At 51.8% G+C, this 12,579-nt stretch overlaps 1 protein-coding gene across 1 annotated transcript; it reads right to left on the bottom strand.

Moving 5' to 3' along the window:
* Window positions 1-4,485: 4,485 nt before the first annotated feature.
* Window positions 4,486-11,405, bottom strand: PROP1 (PROP paired-like homeobox 1). Its single transcript, XM_014834397.3, has 3 exons — window positions 9,317-11,405; window positions 7,885-8,117; window positions 4,486-7,119 (listed from the first exon to the last, which is right to left on the bottom strand). Exons 1-3 carry the CDS (start codon window positions 9,423-9,425, stop codon window positions 6,781-6,783), a joined length of 681 nt encoding a protein of 226 aa, XP_014689883.1. The 5' UTR covers window positions 9,426-11,405; the 3' UTR covers window positions 4,486-6,780.
* Window positions 11,406-12,579: the final 1,174 nt, after the last annotated feature.

Genomic DNA, 12,579 nt, shown 5'->3' with positions numbered 1-12,579 from the left:
CCGCCGCGGGAGGCGAGCGCTCGAACGAAGCCCCGCCAGGCCAGGCGGCCCGCGTGTCCCCAGGGCTTCTGCGTCCCGAGGGCTTCTGCGGGTGCCTGTCGGGAGCAGGCGCTCCCGCGACCCTCGCATTTCCCCCTCTCCTCCCCTGTCCCCCCCCCCCCCGGGGCAGCGTCTGCAGGTGCCGCAGCAGAGCGGGGACGTGGTCTCCGAAGAGGAAGGCGTGTCCCCTCTCGGAGCCTTCCTTTCTTCCTCTGTCTGCCGTTCGCACCGACGACAGAGGCTGGGTTCACACGGGCCCCCTGTCCCGGTCTGTCCAGCGTCGGCAGGAATTTCTTGGATTCTAGGTGAGTCTGCAGCATCTGACCGCCATCTGGGCTCTAGGTAGGGGCCCGACAAATGTTCGCACGGAGTTCTGGGAGAATGAGAAGTCTGGCTGCGATACGTGAGGAGCCCAACGAAAAGCAGACACAACCAGTGGACGGGCGGTGGGAGGGGAGGGCTTGGGGACTGGGCAGGTGGCTTGGTCAGGGCTCAGTTCCATCCTCTGGAGATGGGCAAGAGGACCGGACTTCTTTGACCTTGCTGTTCCTGTCCCTGTGACCCAAGAGCCTATCTGGTGGAGTGGGAGCTGTCAACACCCATGCTGCCCCCCCACCTCCCTCACCTGGCCAGGCTTAGGCCCCAGGCCTGAGTTCCTGAGGAGTCCAGTGTCTTCCTTACTTTGAGGCACATGGGCCCGCCTCACCCTAGAAGATGCTGGAACCTCCCAGAGGTGTTCTGGTTGCTAGCTGAGGTGCCCTGCACCAGCTCCCCAGGCCCCGTTTGCTGGTCCAGAGAGGCCAGGGCTCAGGAGGGGCCAGGAGTCCTGCAAACAACTTGAGTACCCTGAGCCCCAGAGCCTTGGCCATGTGGCTTCCTAGGCCTCTCCCGACTCTGCAGCCCCCAAAGACACACACACCTGCGGTGGGGCTGACCCCTGCCCCATCCCACCTTGGGCTTATTATTTGGGTGCCAGGAAAGTAGTAAAGGACCCCCTGGACATTTAGACACCTAGTGTGGAGGGGGTGAATGTGAGTGAGGCAGGTCCGAAGGAGAGGAGAAGGGAGCCCAGTGCAGCAGGAGCTTGGAAAACGCCAGCCTTAATTGCCCAAACTCAAAAGAGGCGGAGTCTCTGAGCCCTTCTTGTTCCTGGGACTTTGGGTCCAGCTTTTGCTTCTACCGTGGAAAAGAGACAGTAGACATTTCAATTCCGGAGAAATTCGGGAAAACCTGGAAAATAGCGGGAAGATTTGTTGGGATAGGCCCCTGCAGGGAAACCCACCCAGTGTAGTGTTAGAGCCTGGCACCGGGGCCCTGCTCCAACCCGGCAGCTGCCACTGTCTCCACCCGTGAGAAGTTTTCGGGGTCCAGGGTACTTGCCCCCGGGAGCTCCAGCCCTTGTCCCACATAGGTGTCATACTTAGGTCCCGGTACCATGATTCCCTGCCGGAATGGCACTGATCCCGCTTCCAGGGTCTGCAAGACTTATTCCCCGGTTCCATCCTCCCCAGAGCAAGCTGAGCCTTGGTCCCCAGAGAGCCAAGGGGGGCGCTGTTTGCGCAGGTGGGCGGTGTAGACGGCGCCTGGACGTGCAGTCTGCTTACATACCCGAACTGGAGAGGTCTCTCGTGGTACAGGCCTTCACGTGTCCTCTTGCCAGTCTTGGGAGCCGGGAGCCCCAGTTCGAGAGGAAAACCCAAGACGGCGGGGAAGGACTCTTCTCAAGACCCCGAGGTCATGCGTGATGCGCAGACCAGGTTGCGGAGGCGGCGAGCTCCAGGCCTGGCGAGCTCAGCCGGGACGGACCAAGTCCCTTTGCATCCTGCAGGGCGGCCGGGTGCAGTTTGCATTGGACAGACAGCCCGCGGGTCGGCGAAGAGCCAGACTCCGGGACCGAGAAGAATCTGAAGCGCAGAGAAACACGCGGCCGTCGAGCTCCGGGGGAGGTGAGGCTGGTAGAGCCGGAAAGGGCCCCGACCGCCCTCAGTCCAGGAGTCCGGGAGCATCCCCTGCGGGTTCCAGCCAGTCCCTCGATGGAATGCTGCTGGCATTCGGGGTTTCTCACAGAAGCGGAATGCTTTTAAAGCCTCCGCGTTCTTAGGCCTGGTGGTTAAGTCGCGTCCCGTCCCGCGGTCCTCGCCGCGGCCGGGCTCGCGCAGAAGCGCGCCGGCGGCCCCCTCCCGGTGCCGAGCCGCGGTCGCCCCCACGTCGCTCGGCCCCCGGGAGCTCCTGCCCTTCCACGCCCTGCACGCCCGTTTCGGGCTCCAAGTCCCACGCAAAGACGAACGCGTGCCTTGCTGACGCGAGCCTTGCTGACCCTCGCGTGGCTGCGTTTGCCCTTTGGTTGGCGGGGATGAGGAGGGTATGTTGCTGCTTGAAGGAAGTTCTTTTTCATTTTTTTAATCCCAACTGGGGCAAAGATTCCAACCCGCTGCCAGTTTTAACTTTGAGTATCTCTTCTCCCGAGAAGGCAGGACAGAGGAGCCCGAAGAGTCGAGCTGCGCCCTGCCCTGCCTCCTGGCTTTCTCAGAAGGCCGGGCCGCCGTGAGGCCTTGCTAACCCCGAAGGCTTCATCCCCGCGTCAGTCCCGGGCTCCGGAGGCGCCACGGCCCCCGCGGGCGGGCGACGAGAAGGAGCCGGTACCGCGGGAGCAGCCCAGCTTTCCTGCGCTCCCGCCCCTGCCCTCCCCGGGAGCCGTCTGAGGCTCTGGCGCGGGAGAGGAGGCTGGGACGGGCTAGGGCAGGCGCGAGCCAAGGGCCCAGAGAACTTGACCGCCCATCTGCAGCCCTTCCCAGCCCGGCGCCGGGCCGGGTGTGAGGAGGGCGGGGAGACCCGGGGTGGGGGCCGGCCTGCGTGAGCCTGAAAAGCTGATGAAAGAACCAGCCCCCGAATAGAGAACCGAGGACACGTTTAAACCCATGGGAATTTAATTGATGATCTGTGCTAAAGGCAGCAGCTTGGTTCGATTTGAGAACGGTGGTTCGTTTAGTGGTGCTGGTCGAGTACTTGAGCATCGTCTACGAGACAGTCCTCTGGTGCTCAGCATGTGCAGAAATAGGCTCGTGAGTTATTGCAGACAGAAAAAACATCCAAACCAAGGAAGAAATACAAGGGGGGAGTTTTTCTAGGCTTTTTTAAAACATAGTTTTTAAACGGGACAGCATTCCTAAGCTACACATTTTGGCAAACTAATCAGGCAGTGTCTCTTGCAGTTGTCACTGCACATAACCCTGACCGCAGCACCCCCCGCTGGGGACGTGTGCAGCGGGAGGAAAAGCACCTGCCCGGGAGAAGCTGCGGGGCAAACGCGCTTCAACCGGGAACCGCGGCTGGTCGAGGGCCCACCTTTCTGGCTTATTGGATTTTGGTTCTTTGGGGGCTCTGAGGCTTTCTTTGCCGTTGAGCTATTCCGCAATTCTGTGAGTTGTAGATAACTGATTGCAAAGCGAAGTAATTCTTGTCTGTAGACATGTAAATAAGTCCTGCCCCACCCCCCAAGGTTCAATTGACTTCTCTCCCCCACTGAAAGAAGCCAATTTTGCCTCTATTTACACATTCATTTCACTGTTCCTCATCTATACATGTGTCTGTTCTTTAGATCGTCCTTTGAACTGGTTTTGACATCTTTTTTATGGCCTCATTAATAATGAGTTAAATCATTAGTACGTGTTTATTTTACATCTCTATGAAAGAATTGTGGTTTTATCCTTTTTGGTTTTTTTTGAGAATTATCGTATAACAAAACAACTATAGTGGCATTTATGGTGGTAAAACAAAGCAAAATACGAAACCAGCTTTGACTCTTGAATAATGGGAAACGGTTGTGTGGCTCATGGAACTGCCACTTAACGGCAATGAAACAGTAAAATCTATATAATCCACTTGAAAGGTGTTCATAGGTTCTAATTCTACAAAAGACATTAAGGAGTATATATATACTCCTTATATATAATATATATAGTAGGATACCATTTTATTTTAAAAAAGGAAAAAACATTAGTGTGTATATTTGTATACTTTTCTCTGAGCATAAATAATTGTGGACAGAGATACACTATTGCTGTCGTTTATCTCATGATACCGAGTTGGAGAGGGCTCAATGGACAAGATCATTACCTTAAACACTTATTATGAAATATCCGAGACATTCGAAAAAGTGTTAGGACTAACTACTATAACAAATACAAATGTACCCCAGAAGAATTGAGTACCCCTGTGGGCCCCTCCTGGGTCACTGTGTGCTTTCTCTCTCCGAAACGGCTGCTTATCAGTCCTGTGCAGTTGGACTTGAACATATATATTCAAACATATAATATGCAAAAGTATGTATATTTAAATTTTTTATCATCTAGAAGTTATTTTGCATATTTTAAAACTTTATATAAATAGTATGATATATTGAAGATGTTTTTCGGAAAAAATTTTGCTCAACATGAGGTTTTTGTGTTTAATCCAGGTTAATATATATATGTACATATATGTATATAATATATATTTTAATAAATATCATATATATTTATATGCATATATAATATATATTTGTATATTATATGTGTAAGTTGTATATGTATAAAATCTTTTTCTTTTGAGTTGACTTGTTATAAAGAGAATGTATTACTTTTGTAATTTAAAAACTCTTAAGATTTGTTTTATAAAAAAAGAACTTTCTTGAGAAACATGAGACAAGTCTGGAAAAAATGACAGGACACATCTTGTGTTTGGTTGAGAGAATTTAACATTTTAAAGAGCAATAATCTTTAAATTTTTGATAATTAAAACACTGTGGTACTAGTATCAGAATAGAGAAGCTTATTGACAGAAAAGAATTAGGAGTCTACAATTGTCCTGTGTATATATGAGGACTTAGTGTATGAAAAAATATGATTTTACAAAAGAATGGGGCAAAGTGAGACTATTAAATGAATTATATTGTAGGAACTAGCTAGGTGATTGAGGGGCAATTCTATGACTATTTTACTGCTCATCCCAAAATAAATTTCAGCTGACTCAAGGCGTGACATTTTGATCCAACTAATGAAGAAAACATGGGTGAAAGCAGTAACAACAAAGGGAGATTTCTCACCTGGGGTTCCTCATCCAAACTACAGAAAATGGTTTGAGTGACTGCTTTCCCAAGTCTGCCAATTCTGTGTAACTGGTACCATTCTAGAGGCGTAAAATAGAAGTGAATTCCTTACATACAATCGGTACCTACAGCGTTAGGGCTTAATTCTCTCAGGAAACTCTTGTTGACATAGGCTCAAAAACAAATAACAAATGTTGAAAATAGTTGCAAGGTGTAGAACAGGTAGTGACGTCCCCAATACACAGAGAAGTCTCAGGCGCTACTCAAGGGTGACTGTAGCGGTACAGAAAGGCACACACAGCGCAGAGGGGCAGTGCACAAAAGGAAAAAGGTAAATTGCCAATAAACATGAAACTATTTTAAATCTCACTAGCAATTGATTAAATGAAAATTTTAAAATAAGCAACAAGGAGGCATCACTCAGTTAACAAATTGTGAAAAATAGTAAAGGTCAACAAGGATGTGCCGAAACTGACACTTAGGTACTTTGGGGGCATGTGAACTGGTGTCATCTTTCTGGAAGGCAGTCCGGCCCAAGGAGATAATTAGATGGGAGTGCAAATGTGTAATATAGAGGTTTCAATCACAGACTTTCTAATGCTACATATTAAAAAACTGCAAACAACGTGAGCATCCATCGCTAGAGGCTTGTTTACTCAGAATTCTGCCATGGACCTGCCACTCAGTGAGGTAGGCCTATATACAAATAAGTAAATTATGAGTAAAACAAGTACATCATAAGCAATATGATATAAAAATGGTGCCACCAACTAGGCCACACATGTTTCTGTTAGTAAGGCTTCCACCAAGGCGCCTCACAGCAGGTTCTTTTCTGGAAATTCCCTCTCATGAGCCTCAAGACTTGTGGTTTGCTCTCGGAAAAGTCTGCCCTAAATCAAAGTGTTTCTTTTTTATCAGAAACCACGTATGTTAAAACATACAGTCAACTGAATAACAGCCAGGTTGAAGGTAATGTTGGAGACTTACAGGTCAAGCTAATCAGATCTTACTTATTCATTTTTTATAAGACTTCGGAGAGCCATTCTTTGCTGATCAGATTTGCAAGGTCCACTGGGACTGGGAAAGGCTGGAGCTAAGGGAACTAATGAGGAGGATTAGTTAGAAAATATGGGGCCAGAAAAGCGTCTGCTGGAATGGAAAGGAGAGGAAGAATCAGGAGAGGTTTCTAGGACAGGATGAACAGAAGCTAATGACTGACCTGGGTAGCAGCGGGGAGACAGGACGGATGTACACGGAGACTTTACATCAGAAGCCTTATTGAAATCAGCCTGAAACCGCTGGGATGGAGATCTCCAGCCATGATCTCAATGAATGAAGCCCTGCACGCCCCGCCTCCCTCAACAGTTTCCATGCACCAGCCACCACAGTTGCTTCCGTTAGTACCACCCTTCCACCGGCCTCCTCTGTGGATGTGTTTCAACATGTATATTCCATTAGCTCATCTTCCCAAATTCTCTCCGTTAATCACCTGAGTGAGCCTTCATCATGGACTCCCATTCTTAAATTCCCAATGTCTGAGCTGGCCCCCACCATATTTCTACTTCACCCTTAGACAGAAAGGGAGCCACCCAGTTTTCTCTGTGTTTCATGAGGGCCACAGGCTGAGGAATTACCTTATCAGCATTTGTTTGACCTTAGTTCCAGGACTTTGGTGGCTCAAGGCTGAGGGAGAGCATGGGTGGGGGTGGAGGGCAGGGCAGATGACCAGCGGGGTTTGGGTGCGAGGTGGGGTACCAGTCTTCAGACTGGTGGGGTCGAGCAAAGGAACCAGCTGTGGAGGGCTGAGGAGGAAGGGCATGGTTGTAGGGGTGAGAGAAGCAGGTCACCGGTGGAGGTGGTGTTGGGTAGGAGTAGGGACAAGCAGGGGAGTCTGGCAAGAAACCAGAGAAGGTGGCAGGAGACAGATGGGCCAGTGGCTGGAGCAGTGACCGCTCTTGCTTCCGCTGCTTAGCTCTGCGGTTCTGGAACCAGACCTGAGGAGCAGGGAGAATAGGCACATCAGAGCCCCTGTCTCACATAGGTGCATCGTCACATGTGACCTCCTCCCCCAGTGACAGAAGCAACAGGTACAGGGCATAGGCCTCTCCCACATGGCCACAGGAAGAAAAGCAGTTCCAGAGGCCTGGCTGAGCCCAACCTACTGACAAAGGGAGACCCATGCTATTACCCCAATCTGCATCTAAATGTGCCCAACTTCTCCAACTTTGGGTAAGAATTGTCAACTTCCAACAGAAAGAGATAAATATGACACAAGGCGTTTTCCCTCCTCAGAGAAGGGGAAATTTCCCCTAGGGTCGTTAGAGGTTAAGACTGCACGAGTTTGATTGTTACACACACGGCTGGATTTAGAGTAGGGTCTATACTTAAGATGAATGAACTCTAGGGTTGGGATTGAGGGAGCATCAGGCTGGTTTGGTTTCCAGACCATGATTAGGGACAAGGTTGCATACATCTGTGAACAGTGGGAATTGAGTTTCTGTTGGAAGTCGCATCACTATTAAGGCTGGGGTAGGCGTGGAGTTCCAGTTAGCTGAGGTTAGAGCTAGGGTTAACCTCCTGGGGCATTCCTGACGCAGAGGAGGCCGCTGCAGATGCAGTCACGTTGACTGGTGGACGGGCTATGTTCTGGTGAGCATCTAGGTTAAGGTCACAATGCCCCGGAGAACCTATTCCCCAGTGGTTCCCAAGCACTAAATCCGCATTTCTTCCCAGAGGAAGGGGCGATCTTGGGGCATCACCTGGATTCTGGCCTCGCTGAGGCCTGTGTCCCGCGCAAGGCCCTCTCGGGCCCAAATGTCGGGGTACTGGTTCCTTCCAAAGGCTGACTCCAGCTGTCCCAGCTGTGCTGGGCTGAACGTGGTGCGGTGGCGGCGCCGGGAGTGCGGGCGACCCCTCTGTCCTCCTTGCGGGGAAAGCCTTGGTCTCCCCCCTCCTATACCAGAGAGGTTCCTGCAGGGCCGAGTGCTCATGTCTGAGGAGTGGGGTGGGGGGGGGGGAGAGGTTGCTGCCAAGTGGACCCACCCTTCCCTCCCTAGACCACGTATGCTGGTCCCCCCAGATTCTACTCATGCCCCCCGTGCTGCTCACACACTCTGCCTGCCCAGAAATCCTTCAGCTTTCAAAACTGGCTGGACCAGCTCAGCCTCAGCCCTGCCTCACCTGAGTCCCCCAACCCAGGCTGTGCCCTCCACATAGGGTACACCCCTCAGACTCAGTTTACCTCCTGGGCCCTCGGCTCCATCTGCCTCGCATCTCCACTGTAGGCCCCCTTCTATTACACTTCCGCAGACAACGTACCCCTCCTTGTTCCTTTCACCTCCCCGAGCACACATACTACCCTCCAGGGTCTCACCCTGTGGATATCCTGTTTCCTCTGCCCCCTAACAAACTGTCCAGGTCTCTAAGACCCCCGTGACTTGTTCCCTGGTCTCACGGCTCACATTCAACTTACACCTCCTTTACGTGGCTGCCCTGTTCCTAAACCCTTCACTGGGGAGGATGAGACAGTCCCCTCTTCCGCTCAGACACACCCTCCCCTCACATACATTTCGTCTTCTCCCCTATCTGAGCCCTGGCCTGGCCACCGGGCTGCAGGAACCTGAGCTCGTGGGAAAGGCTTGCCTCTCTTCCCCACAGGCTCGCTAAGCCCCACACTAATTAGTCTGAGAGCCAGGCAGGGAAGAGAACAGGGAGGGAAAGGAAATACCTGGAAGGCACACACTGAGAGAAGGGGATGTCTGGAGCTGAGGCACCCATCCCCATGGGGACCCAGGGGTGTGGCCCCCACCAGTGCTCACTGTCCACCTTGGAGACACATTCGTTGAGCAAGCAGTGGGTCCCCTGCTGTCCTCAGATCCTAAGCCCTGGCCCCTCCAGCTCTCTCCCTCAGAGAAGGCAGGGCAGTGGGCGAGCTGCTGGCCAGGAGCAAGGAGACAGATGTCAGCTCTGCCTCTGCCTCAGCAGGTGTGCCCTCCACAGCCCGCCAGCGCCAGTACCGCAGTTCCCGTGTGTAAAGCAAAGGCGTCATAAGCACCCTGACTTTCTAAGGCTCCCACGGTTTAACATGCTAGGATCCCGGTTCTCACTTCTCTTCACCTTCCTCGCGGAACCGTTGCCCCACAGGAGCCTGGGCACAGAGACTCCTCAGGCCCACCCCAGAGGATCACTCACCCACCGTGGAGGTCACAGTCCCAGCGGCTGGGTAGCTCTCGGGCCAGAGGCTGCTGCAAACTCGCCCCCTCTTTTGCCTACCCTGCCCACTCCTACCTTCCGCTTCCATGGCTACCAACAAAGACCAAGGACAGTCCAGCCTCCCGTGTGCCCGAGTCTCTGATTCTGTTTCTGTTCCCCTCTCTGCTTGTTGCCTCGCGCCCTCTCCCTCTGCTCACAGGGCTCCAAGAGTCTCTCTCTGCATAGATGGAGATAGAGAGCTCTGTCTTGCACTCTCATTCCTTCTTCCTAACTCTCATTCCTTCAACTGAGTGTCCTCTCATTCTCTCTGTCTTGCCCTCCCGCTCTTTCTGTGTTTGTCTCTACTTTTCTCCTCCTGCTCCTTCTCCCTGGGATGCGTTCTCCCCCTTTGCCCTCAGCTGCCTCCTTGCCCAGCCTGCAATCTCGCACCACCTCTTTCTCCCTGAGCCTGGGCGGAGTGGCCTCCTCCTCGCCCTCGTGGGCCCATCCAATCACTGCCCGCTCCCCAGAGCCCCTTCCTCAGGGGAGGCTCACAAGCCGGATGAGGGAAGGTGCTCTGTTGGAGGGTCCAGGGACTGGGGCCAAGAGCTCGTGTTCCCAGAGGGCCAAATTCTTTTGTCCTGTTAAATCCCCTCCTGGGAGCAGGCAGGGTAAGGAGGAGAAACTGCATTCCTCCCAAGACCCCTCCTCAGAACCCCACCATTGGGGGAGGGAGAGAGGGGGTGCAAATGGGGTCCAGGAGTAGAGCCTGCTTGGCATCTCAGTGTGTGGGTGATACCCAAGGACCTGTTTCCAGGAAACTAAAAAACTCAAAGGCACAGGTGCATTCTGGCTCCTCCTGATACCTCATTCTCAGAATACACTCGACATCCCCTCAGGACAAGCTGAACCATAGGATGAGTCTCCAGGACAGTGTTGTTCTCAAGTACCCTGTGCTTTCCTCTCCCAAGCATCACGTTATCCTTCATCCAGAACCTCTAGCACTCCATGACCTTCCAAGGTCACCCAGATCTTCAGAAAACCCTGATCTTCAAGCGCATCTACATTCGAGGTGCACCCTGACCCCCCCGACCTCGAGACTCTGCAGGAGACTGAGATTCCCATGACATCCTGACATTCCGATTCTTCAAGGAAACTCTGACACACTGAATCCCTGAGCAGTCAGGTCACCCTGGTGCCCACAGTCCTCTGCTTCTTGAGGTTACTTAGATCTAGGAAGCACATTCTGACATCCCTAAGACATCCTGACCCTTTAAAGGCAACCTGATACCCCAGGACTCTAGGATCCTCTAGGACCTACTGAAACCCAGAACACTCCACCTCTACTAGGAGATGCCCCTAGCCCCAGCCATGAAGTTCTGACCTCTCAGGACATACAGACGCAATGAGGACACCCTAAGCCCTGTGGAACACTGTACCCACAGGGCTGTCTGGTCTCCTAGGTCACACTAACCCTTCACACACTTCCTTTAAAAGCAACCTGATAATTTAAGACAGAAAAACATCATAATCCCCTAGGATCTTGATGCTTATAATATGGTCTATGGATCAGCAGCATCAGTGGCGCATGAAAGCTTGTTGGAATTGTAGAATCTTGGGCCCCAGCACAGTCCTACTGCATCAGAATCTGCACTGTAACGAGATCCCCGGGAGAACAGAATGTACATTAGCCTTTGTCAGCTTGGGCTGCCATAACAACATACGGAAGGCTGGGCGGCTTAACAATAGACATTTATTTCTCACAGTTCCGGAAGCTGGGAAGTCCAAGATCAAGGTTCCAGCTGATTCAACTCCTGGCAAGAGCTCTTCTCCCAGGCTGCAGACAGCGCCTTCTGAGTCTTCATGTGGTGGAGAGAGAACTAGCTCTGATCTCTCTTCCTCTTCTTATAAAGACGCCAATCCCCTCATGCTGTTCCCCCATGATCTCCTCTAACCCTAATCACCTCCCAAGGGCCCCGCTACCAACCACCATCACACTGGGGTTAGGGCTTCGACACATGACTAAGGGAGAGACTCAAATATCCAGTCCCTAACAATGTTAAAGTCAAGAGGCACTGACCCAAGACACCCACCCCTCCCCCTCCCCCAGAATACACTCTGACCTCCTAGAGCCACCTGAGCCTTGTGACAGCCTGACCTCCCCAGACCCAGAAACAAGTGGTCAGCTTGGTCCACAAACAAACCCTGAATTCCAACATGCTCTGCTGCCTCGAGATACCCTAACCCCACAAGGGGACTCTGGGCAGCCGTCCAGGACAGCCTGATTTGCCCCTAGGCATTCTGATACTACAAGGAAACTCTGACCCACCGCTCCTGTTCCCTGAGGGCACTGAGACACTACAAGTTTGACTTGACATCCCAAGTCAAAGAAGAATACTGTGATCCTTCAGGAGGCTGGGAGGGTTAGAGGCGTTTCGTCTTCCATGGCATCCTAATTCCCACCCCAACCCCTGACCTAGCAAGGAAGCCTGACAGCCAGGATCCTCCCACTCTGTAAGAAACAGAATGGTGTGGTGGGGAAGAGCATAGGTTCCGGAGCCAGACTGCCATGGGTTCGAGTCCCAGCTATACCACTTACTAGCTGTGTGATCCTGGGCTCATTACTTAATATCTCTGTGCCTCAGTCTTATCATCTGGGGTTGATTCTCTTTATTTGAGGTAATGTTCCATAGAGTCACTGTAAACACTGAGTTAGTGAAGACTGAACCATTGCTGCTAGGGGAAATGGGTTTCTGTGAGCCTCTGGCCACAACGTTTTTGTCAACGAATTAATACATAACTTTGTTGTGTGTTTCTGTTTAAAGACACCTCATTTAACATACGCTGTTAATTCATTGACACTGAACTCACAGCCAACAGCACTATAACTGTGCTTGAACGAAGCCTATCTAACGTGCACATTTTCTCCGTTAAGGCACATCGTGGCCTTCCTGCATTTAAGAACACCACACAGCACTTCAGCACTACGCCTGGAGATCATTTGAAACAGCAAAATTACCCCCAAAGGCACAAAAGTGTGAAAAATGGCGGCACTAAATAGACGGCAAGAGGACACGTGTCTACAGTAGGAACAGTTGCCCTGTTTGACCTCAGCTGGGAACCCGGCAAATCAAATTTTTCTCCCCTCTGTGCACGCGCGTGGCTCCAGCTAACCAGAGAGGTGCCAAAGAGCACTGCAAAGGACATAGATTTTGGAGTCACAAATAAATTTGGGCGAGCAGGTGAATTTGCAAATACGGAAT

Source organism: Equus asinus, chromosome 9 (genome assembly GCF_041296235.1).
Source record: "Equus asinus isolate D_3611 breed Donkey chromosome 9, EquAss-T2T_v2, whole genome shotgun sequence".
In the NCBI taxonomy this organism is placed as follows: Eukaryota; Metazoa; Chordata; class Mammalia; order Perissodactyla; family Equidae; genus Equus; species Equus asinus.
Note: the sequence above shows the minus strand (reverse complement) of the source record. Positions and strands in the feature narration are given on the sequence as shown.